Here is a 21,564-nt window from a genome sequence, read left to right as displayed (position 1 = left end):
ATCACCACTAGAAAACCGTAACACACCTGATTAATGCAGACGTGACACCTGATTAATGCAGACGTGACACCTGATTAATGCAGACGTGACACCTGATTAATGCAGACGTGACACCTGATTAATGCAGACGTGACACCTGATTAATGCAGACGTGACACCTGATTAATGCAGACTTGACACCTGATTAATGCAGACTTGACACCTGATTAATGCAGACTTGACACCTTATTAATGCAGACGTGACACCTGATTAATGCAGATGTGATACCTGATTAATGCAGACTTGACACCTGATTAATGCAGACTTGACACCTGATTAATGCAGACTTGACACCTGATTAATGCAGACTTGACACCTGATTAATGCAGACTTGACACCTGATTAATGCAGACTTGACACCTGATTAATGCAGACTTGACACCTGATTAATGCAGACTTGACACCTTATTAATGCAGACTTGACACCTGATTAATGCAGACTTGACACCTTATTAATGCAGACTTGACACCTGATTAATGCAGACTTGACACCTGATTAATGCAGACTTAACACCTGATTAATGCAGACTTGACACCTTATTAATGCAGACTTGACACCTGATTAATGCAGACTTGACACCTGATTAATGCAGACTTGACACCTGATTAATGCAGACTTGACACCTGATTAATGCAGACTTGACACCTGATTAATGCAGACTTGACACCTGATTAATGCAGACTTGACACCTGATTAATGCAGACTTGACACCTGATTAATGCAGACTTGACACCTGATTAATGCAGACTTGACACCTGATTAATGCAGACGTGACACCTGATTAATGCAGACGTGACACCTGATTAATGCAGACGTGACACCTGATTAATGCAGACGTGACACCTGATTAATGCAGACTTGACACCTGATTAATGCAGACTTGACACCTGATTAATGCAGACTTGACACCTTATTAATGCAGATTTGACACCTTATTAATGCAGACGTGACTTAACATAAAAGCCAAGATGGTTGTGATAAAGTGAAAAAAGTGAATAACTTCCATTCTGTGACCGGTATAGAAGGTGGAAATCATTCCTCTTTAGTACAATATTTTTGACACTTCCTGTGGGTTTAAACAAAGCCATAAAGTGTGTAATGTTTAAGGTTGTGTAAGAGTATCATGTCTCTATTGAACAATTCTGAATTTCTATTCCAAGTATTAATATTCAAGGAAGGGCTATTCATGCGTCTAAACACCGGTTGTGCTGCTTTGTATGTTCATGTTAATTTTGCTGTATATCCAAAGAGTTAGTACACAGCAGTACAGTATGTGTATGTGGATGACCTTGTGCAACCTTCCCTTGACTTAATGGTGCTAACAGACTATGTCAAGTACCAGTATGTGGGGAGGAACATATTTTTTGTGATTGACATCTTGTTTTGCCTCTGTCTTGTGAGTTCTCAATTTTTTTGTCTTAGATAATCAAATCAGGACTTAACTTTCTTCTCTCAGGTCATCTTGAGTTTTAACTAAGTGGGCTTTTGACCTCTACAATACTGTTCAGACAATGCTGTAAGAATGATTTTCTCTTAATGTCAGAAAAATCTATACAAATATTGTATGTGAAATAAATGCAGTAAGTACAGAACGTGACGATACTGAGAGGAATTTATTCAATAAGTATTAATATACTTTATTCAATAAGTATTTCACAGAGAGGTTAGTTTTCTACAGAAGCTTTAATAACTCATCATCTGATTCACATTTCACAGTAACATCCTTTGTCTTTTCTGTACAGAATGTGTGGCCCAAAGACCTACAAGGCATTCAAATTGGTTTGTGACCAAGCGACAAACTTAAAAATACTGCATTTTTACTACAGATGCTCATCAGTTAGAGATCTAGATACAAGTTACCCTTACCTTTGCAATTCTTTGATGTTTGACATATAAAAATGAACTGGTCCGATTTCATGTGACATTGGTCCTCTCCAGTAGCTTGAGGTCTTTCATACTGTGCCCACTATACTTAACAGCTCAATCTTTGTTCTAGTATGCCTTATCTACACTTAAAACCCATTTTTGCTAATGATTGGGTTTTGTAACTTATTATAACACAAGTTGAAGTGCGTGTGCAGGTGGAGGCCATCTTGTTTCCGTCTCGTTTCCATCTCTTTTGGCTTTATATGCCAGTTACTGGAGCGTAGAGATGATGCATTGCCTTACACCTATTCACATTTACTGTCTGGGAGAAGAAGCACTTTCTGCTGAAGGGTCGATGATTCAACTACAGTTCCTAAGAAAGTATGACAGCTTGATTATGATTGACTTATAACATATGTACAGGATAGATCATCTGACATTACACCTCTCTTAGGGCTCATCAAGGTCTCAAATTAACTGAATTGTCTTTGGTTATGATACTGCGTTGGACTGTATGAATGAATGTCTGTGTATGTGTGTGTAGTAATCTATTGGAGAATGGCAGCTCGTAGGGACAGTTTCTCATCTTGGTCCGGTCTTGAGATTGTTGCCCGCAGTTTGAAAGGGGGAGGAGATAGGAGTTAGGCCTGTAACAGAGGAGTGTTTAGAGGAGATAACAACGTGTCTGCCATTGGGTGGGTGACAGAGAAATTATGTGCTGATTCATAGTGAGTTGTGTGTGGCGCCTTTCAGGTAAACTATAGTTTACTATGGGGCTTTGGTATTCAATGGGCAGAGGCAGACAATCTCTCAGTATCCTAGTATAGTCTAGACCAGAAGAGTTCCACTCACCTATATGGCTATACGGCGTGGCTCTTAGAAGAGACCACAGCTTTTTAGGTTTTCTTTGATGATGATGTCAGTTACCGCGTCAAACACAAACTTGACGTTCTCTGTGTCTGTGGCACAGGTCATGTGTGAGTAGACCTCCTTGATATCTCGCCGCAAGTTCAGGTCCAGGAACTGGAGTTTGATGTAGTTACCAGCATCCTCATAGGTGTTGGGGCCTACAGGGAATCCAACAACATTTAGGGAAATAATACTTACAATACTGTCAAAAGAGTCAACAAGAGCTGAAATCAAAGCTGGCTTATGCTATGGACAAACACAATATGCAATCGTTAAGAGCTGACATTGGTCTAACATCAAAAGAACATTGAGAAAACACAGAGTGTTCCAAGGAGAATAGACCAGTGGCAGATCTGCTGTTGTGAGCCCACCGTCATAGTCGGGGAAGCACATGCTCAGGTGAGCCTTCTTGATCTTCTCGGTGAAGACATCTTTCTTGTTGAGGAAGAGTACGATGGAGGTGGCTATAAAGTAGCGGTGGTTGCAGATACTGTTGAACAGGTGGAGACTCTCGTGCATTCGGTTCTTCATGAGGAGAGAATCACACAGATGGATAACATGCATGAAACAAGCTAATGAAACTGATTATTCTACAATTAATCTCTCCATGAGATCACAAAGCAGCTAGTCTGACCACTACTCTGTCCATACAGTTCCATGGTGACTACCATTGTCTTCCGTCAGATGGCATCATTCTAACGTGACAAGCATCTCCAGGAGCCATCAGTGCAGACGGCCGCTGTGCTTTCTGACGTGAGACAATGCAGTGACTACCTCAATCTAGTGTCTATGATGATGATATCTCACCACTTCATCCTACAGTGACTACCTCAATCTAGTGTCTATGATGCTGATATCTCACCACTTCGTCCTACAGCGACTCCTTCAATCTAGTGTCTATGATGATGATGCTGATATCTCACCACTTCGTCCTACAGTGACTCCTTCAATCTAGTGTCTATGATGATGATATCTCACCACTTCGTCCTACAGCGACTCCTTCAATCTAGTGTCTATGATGATGATGCTGATATCTCACCACTTCGTCCTACAGTGACTCCTTCAATCTAGTGTCTATGATGATGATATCTCACCACTTCGTCCTACAGCGACTCCTTCAATCTAGTGTCTATGATGATGATGCTGATATCTCACCACTTCGTCCTACAGTGACTCCTTCAATCTAGTGTCTATGATGATGATATCTCACCACTTCGTCCTACAGCGACTCCTTCAATCTAGTGTCTGATGATGATATCTCACCACTTCGTCCTACAGTGACTCCTTCAATCTAGTGTCTATGATGATGATATCTCACCACTTCGTCCTACAGTGACTCCTTCAATATAGTGTCTATGATGATGATATCTCACCACTTCGTCCTACAGCGACTCCTTCAATCTAGTGTCTATGATGCTGATATCTCACCACTTTGTCCTACAGCGACTCCTTCAATCTAGTGTCTATGATGATGATATCTCACCACTTCATCCTACAGCGACTCCTTCAATCTAGTGTCTACAATGTGACGATAATGTATCTCACCACTTCGTCATCCTCCACCAGCACCATGTCGTAGGCGCTCAGAGCAGCGATGAAGATAATACAGGTCACTCCCTCAAAACAGTGGATCCATTTCTTCCTCTCTGAGCGCTGGCCGCCCACGTCAAACATCCTGCAGGAAAGCGAGAGAGAGACAGATGTCAATGTTGATCGCCAATGTTATTACTATATTATTATAATGGTCATCTATGCTCATTCGATTTCTTAAAGATAATTGTTGCTTTTCAATGTTTTTGTGATTCTGATCCATGGGGATTAATGCGGGTATAATTGTCTTGTGTTGTGTTTGTAGCCTCACCTGAAGTTGAGATCTTTTAAGCCGAACTGGGTCTCTATGATACCAGTGGTCTTTACCCTGGATCGCAACATGTCCTGTTCAGTGGGGATATATCCAGGCTGGACCAGCCTCTCCAAGTCATTCAGATAGCTAGGTGGGACACCGAGAGAGAGAGTGGTTACTTCCTACTCAGTGGGGATATATCCAGGCTGGACCAGCCTCTCCAAGTCATTCAGATAGCTAGGTGGGACACCGAGAGAGAGAGTGGTTACTTCCTACTCAGTGGGGATATATCCAGGCTGGACCAGCCTCTCCAAGTCATTCAGATAGCTAGGTGGGACACCGAGAGAGAGAGTGGTTACTTCCTACTCAGTGGGGATATATCCAGGCTGGACCAGCCTCTCCAAGTCATTCAGATAGCTAGGTGGGACACCGAGAGAGAGAGTGGTTACTTCCTACTCAGTGGGGATATATCCAGGCTGGACCAGCGACTCCAAGTCATTCAGAAAGCTAGGTGGGACATAGTGAGGTTATATCCAGCCTCAGATAGTTAGCTGGGACACGGAGAGAGTGGTTATGAAAAACAACCTACCTTAATCTGGTTCATCAACAGACTAGTAAGAGAGAACAAAGCTCTTGGGTGCTAGTTTCCCAGACACATACCCTGGTCCTGGACTAAAAAGCATTCACAATGGAGATCCTACATTCAAAGAGCATTTTAGTCCAGGATTTAACTTAATATGTGTCTGGGAAACAAGCCCTTTGTAGATATGATGGTGTGCTGTCATGGTGAAAAGGGAACGGGGATGGGGTTGGTCCAGTCCAGGAGAGTAAACCTACTATCCAGCAGAGTCGTTAAGCTGGTACTCAGAGGCCCTGTCGTAGCATGCCTGGATGCCAGTGTCCTTCCACAGCCGGATGATGATGTCAGACAGCTCCTTGGGCATGGAGCCCTCCTCAATGGTGTCTGCTAGATGCATGAGCTTCCTGGAGTCGTCCTACAAACCAACACACGCAGACACAAGCAAGTACAAAATCATACCTCCACACTTAGATTGCGTACTATACCCAGTCTGACAAAGGAACATCATATCCCAAATAATATGATGCCTGGCTTGGTTATGTTATGTAACCATCTGTCGGAATAGTGTTCTCTAGAACAACGTTTCCCAAACTTGGTTCTGGGTGCACGGTTTGGGTTTTGCCCTAGCACTACACAGCGGATTCAAATAATCAAAGCATGATAACGAGTTGGATATTTTAGTCAGCTGTGTAGTGCTAGGGCAAAAACCAAAACGTGCTCCAGGATCGAGTTTGGGAACCCTGCAGTAGACAGTCAGTAACTACCTGCTGAGCGGAGTCACCATAGCCAATGTTGAGTTGAGTCATACCCTTTACAATAGCCATGATGGACTGAAGGGTATTGCTGTAGATGATGGTGACAAACTCCATAGACTCCTCAAGAGAGTAACCATCTTGATGGATAATTCTGTTGTGAGAAAACAAGATTCCACAAATTAATTTGATTGTTGAGACACTGATCCTTTTATGACATTTAAATTGGTACAATAGAGTTACTAGACTCACTTCATCTGTTTCACGATTGTGCTCTTTCCTGATTCTCCAGCACCTATATGCACAAAAGTGAGGAAAACAGTACACTTATTTAGATCTCAGGTACTGTATATATAAATGACAGCCAGTGGTAGGAGACCATTATCTGGGCATGGCAAGGTCTTGGGAGGGTGTAGATCAGTCTCTATAGAAGTAGGCATCACATTTAAAGTACCAAACATGACCACTTGGCTGCAGTGTTAAACTATCTTAGACCTGGATTACAAAAACTAGGGGCAAACAAGGTCACAAAGTGTACTCCCTTATTCTATTTCACTTTTCTTTAACATTCCTCTGCTACTATTCCCACCATTTTCTTTCCTGACTTGTTATGGTACTCCCTGTTGAGTTGGTGTGTACATTGGCCCACAGAGGAGCCACACAAGGGCACCAAGCTCATTACTCCTGTCCTAAGCCCCTTCAAAGCTGATGTCAGGAAGAACTTTCTCTATCCCTGACCTATATTGTCACAGAGATGCAGTATGACTCACTTTGCTGCTGCACCCTCTACAGCTGTCATGGTTATTATTCTCTCCTGCTTCCCATCTATATCCATCATGGTTATTATTCTCTCCTGCTTCCCATCTATATCCATCATGGTTATTAGTTGATCCTGCTTCCCATCTATATCCATCATGGTTATTAGTTGATCCTGCTTCCCATCTATATCCATCATGTTATTATTCTCTCCTGCTTCCCAACTATATCCATCATGGTTATTATTCTCTCCTGCTTCCCATCTATATCCATCATGGTTATTAGTTGATCCTGCTTCCCATCTATATCCATCATGGTTATTATTCTCTCCTGCTTCCCAACTATATCCATCATGGTTATTATTCTCTCCTGCTTCCCATCTATATCCATCATGGTTATTATTCTCTCCTGCTTCCCATCTATATCCATCATGGTTATTATTCTCTCCTGCTTCCCATCTATATCCATCATGGTTATTATTCTCTCCTGCTTCCCAACTATATCCATCATGGTTATTATTCTCTCCTGCTTCCCAACTATATCCATCATGGTTATTATTCTCTCCTGCTTCCCATCTATATCCATCATGGTTATTAGTTGATCCTGCTTCCCATCTATATCCATCATGGTTATTAGTTGACCCTGCTTCCCAACTATATCCATCATGGTTATTATTCTCTCCTGCTTCCCATCTATATCCATCATGGTTATTAGTTGATCCTGCTTCCCATCTATATCCATCATGGTTATTAGTTGACCCTGCTTCCCATCTATATCCATCATGGTTATTATTCTCTCCTGCTTCCCATCTATATCCATCATGGTTATTATTCTCTCCTGCTTCCCATCTATATCCATCATGGTTATTATTCTCTCCTGCTTCCCATCTATATCCATCATGGTTATTATTCTCCTGCTTCCCAACTATATCCATCATGGTTATTATTCTCTTGCTTCCCATCTATATCCATCATGGTTATTATTCTCTACTGCTTCCCATCTATATCCATCATGGTTATTATTCTCTCCTGCTTCCCATCTATATCCATCATGGTTATTATTCTCTCCTGCTTCCCATCTATATCCATTGGTTATTATTCTCCTGCTTCCCAACTATATCCATCATGGTTATTAGTTGACCCTGCTTCCCATCTATATCCATCATGGTTATTATTCTCTCCTGCTTCCCATCTATATCCATCATGGTTATTATTCTCTCCTGCTTCCCATCTATATCCATCATGGTTATTATTCTCTCCTGCTTCCCAACTATATCCATCATGGTTATTATTCTGTCCTGCTTCCCATCTATATCCATCATGGTTATTAGTTGGCCCTGCTGCCCCTCTTCAGCCATCATGGTTATTAGTTGACCCTGCTGCCCCTCTATAGCCATCATGGTTATTAGTTGACCCTGCTGCCCCTCTACAGCCATCATGGTTATTAGTTGACCCTGCTAGCCCTCTATACCATCATGGTTATTAGTTAACCCTGCTGCCCCTCTACAGCCATCATGGTTATTATTCTCTCCTGCTGCCCCTCTATAGCCATCATGGTTATTAGTTGACCCTGCTGCCCCTCTATAGCCATCATGGTTATTATTCTCTCCTGCTGCCCCTCTATAGCCATCATGGTTATTAGTTGACCCTGCTGCCCCTCTATAGCCATCATGGTTATTAGTTGACCCTGCTGCCCCTCTACAGTCATCATGGTTATTAGTTGACCCTGCTGCCCCTCTCCATCAGCCATCATGGTTATTAGCTGGCCCTGCTGCCCCTCTATATCCATCATGGTTATTAGTTGAACCTGCTGCCCCTCTACAGCCATCATGGTTATTAATTGACCCTGCTGCCCTCTATATCCATCATGGTTATTAGTTGACCCTGCTGCCCCTCTACATCCATCATGGTTATTAGTTGATCTGCTGACCCTGCCATCTGCCCCTTCCCAACTCCATCATGGTTATTAGTTGACCCTGCTGCCCTCTATATCCATCATGGTTATTAGTTGGCCCTGCTGCCCCTCTTCAGCCATCATGGTTATTAGTTGGCCCTGCTGCCCCTCTTCAGCCATCATGGTTATTAGCTGGCCCTGCTGCCCCTCTTCAGCCATCATGGTTATTAGTTGACCCTGCTGACCCTCGACAGCCATCATGGTTATTATTCTCTCCTGCTGCCCCTCTACAGACATGATGGTTGTTAGTTGACCCTGTTGCCCCTCTTCAGCCATCATGGTTATTAGTTGACCCTGCTGCCCCTCTATAGCCATCATGGTTATTAGTTGACCCTGCTGCCCCTCTACAGACATGATGGTTATTAGTTGAATCTGCTGACCCTCGACAGCCATCATGGTTATTATTCTCTCCTGCTTCCCAACTATATCCATCATGGTTATTAGTTGACCCTGCTGCCCCTCTATATCCATCATGGTTATTTGTTGACCCTGCTGCCCTTCTACATCCATCATGGTTATTATTGACCCTGCTTCCCTCTACAGCCATCATGGTTATTAGTTGACCCTGCTGCCCCTCTATATCCATCATGGTTATTAGTTGACCCTGCTGCCCTTCTATATCCATCATGGTTATTAGTTGAACCTGCTGCCCCTCTACAGCCATCATGGTTATTAGTTGATCCTGCTGCCCCTCTACAGCCATCATGGTTATTAGTTGACCCTGCTGCCCCTCTACAGCCATCATGGTTATTAGTTGACCCTGCTGCCCCTCTACAGTCATCATGGTTATTAGTTGCCCGGGTAACTGCTTATGTAAAAAGGACTTTATATAATGAATTTGATTGATTGATCGATGTCAGGGAGAGACACACACTAGCTCAGTCTCTAATAGAGTGTCTATGAGGTATTGAGGCCCCTCAGGGACAGTGTCAACAGAGTGCTGTGCTGAATGTTCTTCTGTCAACAGAACCACCTCAATCTGCATGTGTTCCATGTGTTCACTACATGGCTATTACAACTCAGGAATCTACAATCAATGTTGTGGTCCTAATCAAGTTTATGATGACATGAAAGTGCTCCCTCCCTCCCTCCCACTGTCCTCCCTCCCTGTCTGTCTGTCTGTCTGTCTCTCCCTCCTGTCTGTCTGTCTGTCTGTCTGTCTGTCTGTCTGTCTGTCTGTCTGTCTGTCTGTCTGTCTGTCTGTCTGTCTGTCTGTCTGTCTGTCTGTCTGTCTGTCTGTCTGTCTGTCTGTCTGTCTGTCTGTCTGTCTGTCTGTCTGTCTGTCTGTCTGTCTGTCTGTCTGTCTGTCTGTCTGTCTGTCTGTCTGTCTGTCTGTCTGTCTGTCTGTCTGTCTGTCTGTCTGTCTGTCTCTCTCTCTCTCTCTCTCTCTCGCACTCTCTCTCTCGCTCGTCCCCTAGATACTTGCTAAGACTTAGTTCATGAAGTATTGGTGCAGGGTGTTTGGTTAATCGTGGATGTTGGGGTCAGTGGAGCTATAATAGGTTTGCATTGGGGTAATTCGGTTTGTGTGTGTGTGCAGTAGTGTGGGGTTAAGACTTCTGTACTGCAACAATTGTTGTTTGAGGATTACCAGGGGCTTGAGCTGAGTAATTACCAAAGTGTTCAGAACAATAGTGTGAAAGCCAGGGGGGATAAGCTACAGCCTCGGGCTCCTGCAGAGTGACCAAGTATGCTTAGCTTCACCGTTGTTGCTAATGCAAAATGTAGTGACTCTGAATATCAGCATTTTCAGTCAATTTAGCATATGTCGACAAGAGGGTAAATGTATTTGGCATAGTAATTCTATTAGCTTTGACATTTACCTTGATTGATCCCCAATAAAGACAAAATCATTACAAAATAATGAGTTTGCAAGGCTGGTAAAGTCTAAATTACAATCCAATTTGGTTTAGGGCAACTGCATGATTAACAATATAATACGAATAGACAAGATAACATTGTCTCTGTCTACACACCTGCATTATTCAACACCACAGGAGACTACTATGGACATGATCTTCACATCTCTCTCAAGGTTAAATGACAGAGGACAGAACTATCTCTATCCCTATCCCTCTTAGGATAAAAGGTGTGATCTAGAACCTAAAAGGGTATCCTGTGGGGACAACCGAAGAACCCTTTTGGAACCCTTTTTTTCTAAGAGTATAGTAGAGTCTACTCAGCAATATAAACATGGGATTCCACACTTACTGTCAAAAGGTTGCTTTTAAGAAAGAAACCTTTTCACGTTCTTTTAAATACTAAGGAAGCCATCCCGAGCAACAGACCTTTGACCAGATAAGACTCAATCACTGGACAGTCATATAGGCTCTAAGGCCCTATGACTCATTTAGTGCATAGTCTGGATACCAGGTTATGATGAGGCACCCTATAGACCACCCTCCACACAGGCCCTTCCCCAGAGCAGAGGACCAGAGGACCAGAGGGCCAGACAGGCAGACATTACCCAGAAGCAGCAGCTTGACTGTCCTGGCGTCCTTCTCTGCGTCCTCCTTGAGTTTCTTCTCAAGTTCTTTGGAGTGCTTGTCCTCTGCGCTCGCTCCGGCCCCCATGCTCACACCCCGGCTTCAGCTCAAAACCAAATAAAAGGGGAAAACCGTCCTAGCTGATCACCTAGAGGGCCGACTGGTGTCGTCAACTACGCAGATGCCACGTCAACTGCTTTTAACGAACACCGGAGAGGCAAATGATTGAGTGTTTTCAAGTCTTAGAGAAGATTTTAGGCATCCTCTGTCCACCTGATCAGGGATGGCCAATAGGGCACAAGGACAGAAGACTCCTGGGGCAGGGGGAACGAGATGCAGGGGTACATGGTGTATGAGTGACCTAACCTTTTTTAGGTTGAGGTTTAGGAGGACTTTGCTGTGCTCAGCGGAAGATGCACATCGGCTCAAGTACTTATCTGGCCTCAGCTGCCTTGATAAGAGTGAGGGAGGTAGAAAGACATCTTCATCTTCATCCACTGGCCTATGTTCCATGAGGAGTAAAATACCTTAGTAAGTAAGTGAGGTAGAAAGAGGTTAAGGGTGAGAGCTCTCACACAAAGAGGAAACATGATGTACAGTTGATCAGTGTATAATGAATCATGCTTGTTAATGAGAAGCTCACCTATAGTTCCCGTTGTTCTAAAGAACACTGGTCTACAGCAGGGCAAAGGTAGTTACTGCTGTGGACTTCATTGTCTAACTCTTAGAGACTCACTCTATTTGAAGTGTGCCTCTCATGGCAAAGCTGATGTCACCTTATAATGAAAAAGATTACACAGACTACAACATACAGTGCCTTCGGAAAGTATTCAAAGTTTTAGAAATGTTTGCTAATAATAATAAAAAAACAGAAATATCACATTTACATAAGTATTCAGACCCTCTACTCAGTACTTTGTTGAATAACCCTTGGCAGCTATTACAGCCTCGAGTCTTCTTGGGTATGATGCTACAAGCTTGGCACAGCTGTATTTGGGGAGTTTCTCCCATTCTTCTCTGCAGATCCTCTCAAGCTTTGTCAGGTTGGATGGGGAGCATTGCTGCACAGCTATTTTCAGGTCTCTCCTGAGATGTTCGATCGGGTTCATGTCTGGACTCTGGCTGGGCCACCCAAGGACATTCAGAGACTTGTCCCGAAGCCACTCCTGAGTTGTCTTGGCTGTGTGCTTATGCTCGTTGTCCTGTTGGAAGGTGAACCATTGCTCCAGTCTGAAGTCCTGAGCACTCTGGAGCAGGTTTTCATCAAGGATCTCTCCGTACTTTTCTCCGTTCATCTTTCCCTCGATCCTCACTAGTCTCCCAGTCCCTGCCACTGAAAAACATCCCTATGGCATGATGCTGCCACCACCATTCTTCACCGTAGGGATGGTGCCAGGTTTCCTTCAGACGTGATGCTTGGCATTCAGGCCAAAGCGTTCAATCTTGATTTCATCAGACCAGAGAATCTTGTTTCTCATGGTCTGAGAGTCTTTAAGTACTGTCATGTCATGTACTTCCTTCTGGCCACTCTACCATAAAGGCCTGATTGGTGGAGTGCTGCAGAGATGGTTGTCCTTCTGGAAGGTTCTCCCATCTCCACAGAGGAACTCTAGAGCTCTGTCAGAGTGACCATTGGGTTTTTGGTCACCTCCCTGACCAAGACCCTTCTGCCCCGATTTCTCAGTGTGGTTTATGCTCTGAGATGTTCTTCCAAATCAATACAGTTTACCACAGGTGGACTCCAAGTTGTAGAAACAGCTCAAGGATGATTAATGGAAATGCACCTGAGCTCAATTTCGAGTCTAATAGCAAAGGGTCTCAATACTTATGTATATAAGGTTTTTCTGGTTTAATTTTCAATATATATATATATATTTTTTCTCTTAGTCTTTATGCGTAGATTGCTTAGGATAATTTAAAAAAATAATTTTAGAATAAATGTTGGGGACAGTACATTACTCAGTTCACACTTGTGGAACACACTGAGGATACTGTATACTCAAGGATATTCTAGGTCCAAAGAAACAAAGAGATCTTCTGTTGAATCTGACAATTAATCTTGATGGTTGTACAGTCGTCTCAAATAAAACTGTGAAGGACCTCGGCGTTACTCTGGACCCTGATCTCTCTTTTGATGAACATATCAAGACTGTTTCAAAGACAGCTTTTTCCATCTACGTCACATTGCAAAAATCTGAAATTTTCTGTCCAAAAATGATGCAGAAAAATTAATCCATGCTTTTCTCACTTCTAGGTTAGACTACTGCAATACTCTACTTTCCGGCTACCCAGATAAAGCACTAAATAAACTTCCGTTAGTGCTAAATAAGGCTGCTAGAATCCTGACTAGAACCAAAACAATTTATCATATTACTCCAGTGCTAGCCTCCCTACACTGGCTTCCTGTTAAGGCAAGGGCTGATTTCAAGGTTTTTACTGCTAACCTACAAAGCATTACATGGGCTTGCTCCTACCTATCTTTCCGATTTGGTCCTACCGTACATACCTACACGTACGCTACGGTCACAAGACGCAGGCCTCCTAATTGTCCCTAGAATTTCTAAGCAAACAGCTGGAGGCAGGGCTTTCTCCTATAGAGCTCCATTTTTATGGAATGGTCTGCCTACCCATGTGAGAGATGCAGACTCGGTCTCAACCTTTAAGTCTTTATTGAAGACTCATCTCTTCAGTAGGTCCTATGATTGAGGAGTGTGAAGGTGAACGGAAAGGCACTGGAGCAATGAACCATCCTTGCTGTCTCTAGGAGGGGTGCATAACTTGAGTGGGTTGAGTTACTGACGTAGTCTTTCTGTCTGGGTTGGTGCCCCCCCATTGGGTTGTGCCGTGGTGGAGATCTTTGTGGGCTATACTCGGCCTTGTCTCAGGATGGTAAGTTGGTGGTTAAAGATATTCCTCTAGTGGTGTGGGGGCTGTGCTTTGGAAAAGTGGGTGGGGTTATATCCTGCCTGTTTGGCCCTGTCCGGGGGTATCATCGTGTGGGGCCACAGTGTCTCCTGACCCCTCCTGTCTCAGCCTCCAGTATTTATGCTGCAGTAGATTATGTGTCAGGGGGCTAGGGTCAGTCTGTTATATCTAGAGTTTTTATCCTGTCTTATCCGGTGTCCTGTGTGAATTTCAGCATGCTCTCTCTAATTCCCTCTTTCTTTCTTTCTTTCTTTCTCTCTCTCTCTCGGAGGACCTGAGCCCTAGGACCATGCCTCAGGACTACCTGGCATGATGACTCCTTGCTGTCCCGAGTCCACCTGGCCGTGCTGCTGCTCCAGTTTCAACTGTTTTGCCTGCGGCTATTTAACACTGACCTGTTCACCGAACGTGCTACCTGTCCCAGACCTGCTGTTTTCAACTCTCTAGAGACAGCAGGAGCGGTAGAGATACTCTCAATGAGGCTATGAAAAGCCAACTGACATTTACGCCTGAGGTGCTGACCTGTTGCACCCTCGACAACTACTGTGATTAATATTATTTGACCATGCTGGTCATTTATTAACATTTGAACATCTTGGCCATGTTCTGTTATAATCTCCACCCGGCCCAGCCAGAAGAGGACTGGCCACCCCTCATAGCCTGGTTCCTCTCTAGGATTCTTCCTAGGTTTTTGCCTTTCTAGGGAGTTTTTCCTAGCCACTGTGCTTCTACACCTGCATTGCTTGCTGTTTGAGGTTTTAGGCTGGGTTTCTGTACAGCACTTTGAGATATCAGCTGATGTAAGAAGGGCTATATAAATACATTTAATTTGATTTGGTTGTGGAGTTCTCAGGGTTGTTTTTGAAACCAGTGGACAGCCAGGAATCTGTTACATGTAAGGGGTTTTTAAAAAACGGTAACTGTAATCCGCTATGTTACCGGCAAAAATATTGTAATCAGATTACAGATACTTTTGAAAAACTAGATGATTACTTTGAGGACTACTTTTAAATCCAGAAAGGATGTTTGCGCAAACAAATATTTGACACAAGTTTTAAGTTTGTTCACCTGAGTGAGTCTGACCACAAGTCAGAGACCACTATGATGACACACCAAATGTGTTTGATGGATCACGGGAAAGGCGCAGGAATAGGCTTTTGTAGGTTACAGTCCATACTATGTCTTCCAATGGTGCAACTGCTGTCGGCATTCAAAGATTATCCAACTTGAATAAACGCTAAGGATGACAGCAGTGGTGTAAGGATGACAGCAGTGGTGTAGTTTACGGATTGTGGTTGTTGTGGATGGCTGTTCACAAATCTAAATGTGTATTTGAACCCAATAATGGTTGAATTCAATACATTTAAGCTGCCTATCAATCATTGTTTTTGAAACCCGTGGACAGCCAGTGAAAAATGTGCTCTTGCAACAGCTGCATAGTGCAGATCCCAGCATATGAGCAATAAAAGCCCCACATTTATTCCAATCTAATTCATGCTGATAAAAATACAAATCCATTGGCCTAATGGACACATGCTCAAACTCTCACACCTTTGATAGACTTAAAAGGGCAATCTGTAGTTGCTACATCCATTTCTGGACTTATATATACATTATATATACAGTACCAGTCAGAAGTTTGGGTTTTTCTTTATTTTGACTATTTTCTACATTGTAGAATAATAGTGAAGACATCAAAACTATTAAATAACGCATATGGAATCATATAGTAACCAAGTGTTAAACAAATCAAAATATATTTTACACTTGAAATTCTTCCAAGTAGCCACCCTTTGCATTGATAACAGCTTTGCACAGTCTTGGCATTCTCTCAACCAGCTTCGTGAGGTTGTCACTGGGAATGCATTTCAATTAACAGGTGTGCCTTGTTAAAAGTTAATTTGTGGAATTGATTTCCTTCTTAATGTAGAATAATAGTGGTATTTTACCACTGTTACTCTACAATGTAGCAAATAGTAAAAAATAAAGAAAGACCCTGGAATGAGTAGGTGTGTCCAAAGTATTGACTGGCACTGTATGTATGTATGCTCAAAAAAATAAAGGGAACACTTAAACAACACAATGTAACTCCAAGTCAATCACACTTCTGCGAAATCAAACTGTCCACTTAGGAAGCAACACTGATTGACAATAAATATCACATGCTGTTGTGCAAATGGAATAGACAACAGGTGGAAATTATAGGCAATTAGCAAGACACCCCCAATAAAGGAGTGGTTCTGTAGGTGATAACCACAGACGACTTCTCAGTTCCTATGCTTCCTGGCTGATGTTTTGGTCACTTTTGAATGCTGGCGGTGCTTTCACTCTAGTGGTAGCATGAGACGGAGTCTACAACCCACACAAGTGGCTCAGGTAGTGCAGCTCATCCAGGATGGCACATCAATGCGAGCTGTGGCAAGAAGGTTTGCTGTGTCTGTCAGCGTAGTGTCCAGAGCATGGAGGCGCTACCAGGAGACAGGCCAGTACATCAGGAGACGTGGAGGAGGCCGTAGGAGGGCAACAACCGAGCAGCAGGACCGCTACCTCCGCCTTTGTGCAAGGAGGAGCAGGAGGAGCACTGCCAGCGCCCTGCAAAATGACCTCCAGCAGGCCACAAATGTGCATGTGTCTGCTCAAACGGTCAGAAACAGAGTCCATGAGGGTTTTATGAGGGCCCAACACCGTGCAGGACGTTTGGCATTTGTCAGAGGACACCAAGATTGGAAAATTCGCCACTGGTGCCCTGTGCTCTTCACAGATGAAAGCAGGTTCACACTGAGCACATGTGACAGAAGTGACAGTCTGGAGACACCGTGGAGAACGTTCTTCTGCCTGCAACATCCTCCAGCATGACCGGTTTGGCGGTGGGTCAGTCATGGTGTGGGGTGGCATTTCATTGGGGGGCCGCACAGCCCTCCATGTGCTCACAAGAGGTAGCCTGACTGCCATTAGGTACCGAGATGAGATCCTCAGACCCCTTGTGAGACCATATGCTGGTGCGGTTGGCCCTGGGTTCCTCCTAATGCAAGACAATGCTAGATCTCATGTGGCTGGAGTGTGTCAGCAGTTCCTGCAAGAGGAAGGCATTGATGCTATGGACTGGCCCTCCCGTTCCCCAGACCTGAATCCAATTGAGCATGTCATGTCTCGCTCCATCCACCAACGCCACATTGCACCACAGACTGTCCAGGAGTTGGCTGATGCTTTAGTCCAGGTCTGGGAGGAGATCCCTCAGGAGACCATCCACCACCTCATCAGGTGCATGCCCAGGCATTGTAGGGAGGTCATACAGGCACGTGGAGGCCACACACACTACTGAGCCCCATTTTGACTTGTTTTAAGGACATTACATTAAAGTTGGATCAGCCTGTAGTGTGGTTTTCCACTTTAATTTTGAGTGTGACTCCAAATCCAGAGCTCCATGGGGTTGATACATTTGATTTCCATTGATAATTTTTGTGTGTGATTTTGTTGTGAGCACATTCAACTATGTAAAGAAAAAAGTATTTAATAAGAACATTTCATTCATTCAGATCTAGGATGTGTTATTTTAGTGTTCCCTTTATTTTTTTGAGCAGTGTATATATATATATATATATATATATATATATATATATACCCATTGATTATATATATACACTGCTCAAAAAAATACAGTGGGGCAAAAAAGTATTTAGTCAGCCACCAATAGTGCAAGTTCTCCTACTTAAAAAGATGAGAGAGGCCTGTAATCTTCATCATAGGTACACGTCAACTATGACAGACAAAATGAGAAAAAAAATCCAGAAAATCACATTGTAGGATTTTTAATGAATTTATTTGCAAATTATGGTGGACAAATAAGTATTTGGTCAATAACAAAAGTTTATCTCAAAACTTTGTTATATACCCTTTGTTGGCAATGACAGAGGTCAAACGTTTTCTGTTAGCCTTCAGAAAGAGCAGTGATGTTTTGGGGCTGTTGCTGGGCAACACGGACTTTCAACTCCCTCGAAAGATTTTCTATGGGGTTGAGATCTGGAGACTGGCTAGGCCACTCCAGGACCTTGAAATGCTTCTTACGAAGCCACTCCTTCATTGCCCGGGCGGTGTGTTTGGGATCATTGTCATGCTGAAAGACCCAGCCACGTTTCATCTTCAATGCCCTTGCTGATGGAAAGAGGTTTTCACTCAAAATTTCACGATACATGGCCCCATTCATTCCAGTCGTCCTGGTCCCTTTGCTGAAAAACAGTCCCAAAGCATGATGTTTCCACTCCCATGCTTCATAGTAGGTATGGTGTTCTTTGGATGCAACTCAGCATTCTTTGTCCTCCAAACACGACGAGTTGAGTTTTTACCAAAAAGTTATATTTTGGTTTCATCTGACATTCTCCCATTCTTCTTCTGCATCATCCAAATTCTCTCTAGCAAACTTCAGACGGGCCTGGACATGTACTGGCTTAGGCAGGGGGACACGTCTGGCACTGCAGGATTTGAGTCCCTGGCGGCGTAGTGTGTTACTGATAGTAGGCTTTGTTACTTTGGTCCCAGCTCTCTGCAGGTCATTCACTAGGTCCCCCTGTGTGGTTCTGGGATTTTTGCTCATCGGTCTTGTGGTCATTTTGATCCCACGGGGTGAGATCTTGCGTGGAGCCCCAGATCGAGGGAGATTATCAGTGGTCTTGTATGTCTTCCATTTCCTAATAATTGCTCCCACAGTTGATTTCTTCAAACCAAGCTGCTTACCTATTGCAGATTCAGTCTTCCCAGCCTGGTGCAGGTCCACAATTTTGTTTCTGGTGTCCTTTGACAGCTCTTTGGTCTTGGCCATAGTGGAGTTTGGAGTGTGACTGTTTGAGGTTGTGGACAGGTGTCTTTTATACTGATAACAAGTTCAAACAGGTGCCATTAATACAGGTAACGAGTGGAGGACAGAGGAGCCTCTTAAAGAAGAAGTTACAGGTCTGTGAGAGCCAGAAATCTTGCTTGTTTGTAGGTGACCAAATTCTTATTTTCCACCATAATTTGCAAATAAATTCATTAAAAATCCTACAATGTGATTTTCTGGATTTTTCTTTCTCATTTTGTCTGTCATAGTTGAAGTGTACCTATGATGAAAATTATAGGGGGCCTCTCTCATCTTTTTAAGTGGGAGAACTTGCACAATTGGTGGCTGACTAAATACTTTTTTGCCCCACTGTATGTATATATATATATATATCTTCTTCTTCTCCAATGTTTGTAAACATGGCAAATGTAAACAAAGACTGTATAGCCTCATAACATGGTTAAAACAATCATTTTGATATGATGAAGGTCAGTCCTTGCATCCACAGCTCTGTCTATTAATCTGAGAGTGGTTACATTTCTCCAGGCCCATCCCTCCGCTTTTTACCAAAACAGAGGCGGGGCAACCGTTTTGTTATTGTTTCATCTGTGGATTTGCCCTTTAAACAGCTGCATATTATCAAGATATCAAAGTGTCACCAAATTTTTTTTAACAATAGGCCTGTAGCAAATGCAGCATATGGCATTATTTTTTCACATATAAATAGCCCTTTTCAGTAGTGCTCAAAGCATGCCATTCCATGACCGCAGCATTTATTTTCCAACTCGAATCAATGAGCCCAATCAGTTCTCCATGACAACAAAATCAGAATCAACAGAGTAGGGCTGGCTAATAAGTCCTTACTTTTGGGGTTGTTTTTAGGTAAAACAATTTGGCTAATCTATACTTCCATATTTCCAAGTCCTATTCTTGAAGATCAAGGGGTATAACATTTATTAGAATGACTGGAATTTTGATAGACTTTGGTTTTTAATGTAAATATATAATTGAATCGTATTATTATATGTAATAGAAAGCGATGGGTTTGAAGAAACCTACATAACCAACCCATAAAGTAAATGTAACATCCATATATGGCCAGCTATGTAAACTTTAACATTGATTTATCCTGCAATAGATGTTTGTCTTCTTCTAAATCCTCTTCAAAGGAAAGTGATATAAAAATTACTGAATGTAATCAGATTACTTTACTGAGTTTGGGTAATCCAAAAGTTACATGACTGATTACAATTTGACAGGTAACTAGTAACTGTAATGGATTACATTTAGAAAGTAACCTACCCAACGCTAGACTGAGGGGTGTGATCTCAAAGGTACTTACAGGGCTTTAGTTTCACCTGACAGATCTCATTGACCTCAATCTGAAGATGGTAACAAAACCTAATCCACAGTGTGTCCTCTGAGAGATGGAAGAAGGACAACTCCAGCACTCAGCTTTCATAAATTATAAGAACCACTAAACAAATTAGGATCAGTTGATGCAATAAAGGGTTGAGGCCAGTGCACGAGACCCGAAACCTGTCTATGTGACCTTACTGTACAGTATATACACTGAACACAAATATGAATGCAACATGTAAAGTGTTGGTCCCATGTTTCATGAGCTGAAATAAAAGATCCCAGAAATATTCTGTATGCACAAAAAGTTTATTTCTCTCAAATTTTGTGCACAAATTTGTTGACATCCCTGTTAGTGAGCATTTCTCCTTTGCCAAGATATCCACCCACCTGGCAGCTGTAGCATATCAAGAAGATGATTAAACAGTATGATCCTTACACAGGTGTACCTTGTGCTGGGAACAAAAAAAGGCCACTCTAGAATGTGCAGTTTTGTCACACAACACAGTGCCACAGATGTCTCAAATTTTGAGGGAGCGTGCAATTGACATGGTGACTGCAGGAATGTCCAGCAGAGCTGTGCCAGATAATTTAATGTTCATTTCTCTACCAAAAATCCGCCTCCAACGTCGTTTTAGAGAATTTTGCAGTACGTCCAACTGGCCTCACAACCGCAGACTACGTGTATGGCATCGTGTGGGCATGTGGTTTGCGCATGTCAACATTATGAAGAGTGCTCCCCATGGTGGTGGTGGGGTTATGTGCAGGCATAAACTACGGACAACGAACACAATTGGATTTATCGATGGTAATTTGAATGCACAGAGATGCCGTGGCGAGATCTTGAGGCCCATTGTGAAGCTTTTAATTTTTTTTAAATCTATGAGCAACAGATGGATATCTGTATTCCCAGTCATGTGAAATTCATAGATTAGGGCCTAATGAATTTATTTCAATTGACTGATTTCCTGAAATGAACGGTAACTCAGTAAAATCTTTGAAATTGTCGCACGTTGCATTTATATTTTTGTTCAGTATAGTTATCCATGCACCATATGAATATAAAAATGATTTCTGTTTTTATAAAATATAGAGCTTTAATTTATTAGTCAGCAACATCAATGAGAACGGAGAAATAGTTGTTTACACAAATCATTACAATAACATCAACTGTGCTTTATGTCATACTAAGTGATTTTTCCTAAATAACCCATACCAAAAATTGGCCAAAGATGCATATATTTGAAATATGCAACAACAACAAAAAACTTTTTGGAAAGA

At 42.7% G+C, this 21,564-nt stretch overlaps 1 protein-coding gene across 1 annotated transcript; it reads right to left on the bottom strand.

Annotated features, from left to right (window-relative positions):
- Nucleotides 1–1,705: 1,705 nt before the first annotated feature.
- LOC112220908 (guanine nucleotide-binding protein G(t) subunit alpha-1) lies at nt 1,706–11,456 on the bottom strand. The gene is made up of 9 exons (XM_024382878.2): nt 11,168–11,456; nt 6,244–6,286; nt 6,004–6,145; nt 5,497–5,654; nt 4,678–4,806; nt 4,362–4,491; nt 3,188–3,341; nt 2,760–2,974; nt 1,706–2,554 (listed from the first exon to the last, which is right to left on the bottom strand). The coding sequence occupies exons 1-8, from the start codon at nt 11,271–11,273 to the stop codon at nt 2,784–2,786; spliced, it is 1,053 nt and encodes a 350-aa protein (XP_024238646.1). The 5' UTR covers nt 11,274–11,456; the 3' UTR covers nt 1,706–2,554; nt 2,760–2,783.
- Nucleotides 11,457–21,564: the final 10,108 nt, after the last annotated feature.

Source organism: Oncorhynchus tshawytscha, linkage group LG02 (genome assembly GCF_018296145.1).
Source record: "Oncorhynchus tshawytscha isolate Ot180627B linkage group LG02, Otsh_v2.0, whole genome shotgun sequence".
NCBI classification, from domain to species: domain Eukaryota; kingdom Metazoa; phylum Chordata; class Actinopteri; order Salmoniformes; family Salmonidae; genus Oncorhynchus; species Oncorhynchus tshawytscha.
Note: the sequence above shows the minus strand (reverse complement) of the source record. Positions and strands in the feature narration are given on the sequence as shown.

Coding starts and splice junctions, on each gene's coding strand:
- LOC112220908 (XM_024382878.2), bottom strand. CDS start 11,273: ATGGGGGCCGGAGCGAGCGCAGAGGACAAGCACTCCAAAGAACTTGAG. Junction 6,146..6,243: donor ACAATCGTGAAACAGATGAA/GTGAGTCTAGTA, acceptor TTCTCACAACAG/AATTATCCATCAAGATGGTT. Junction 5,655..6,003: donor ATGGTGACTCCGCTCAGCAG/GTAGTTACTGAC, acceptor GTTGGTTTGTAG/GACGACTCCAGGAAGCTCAT.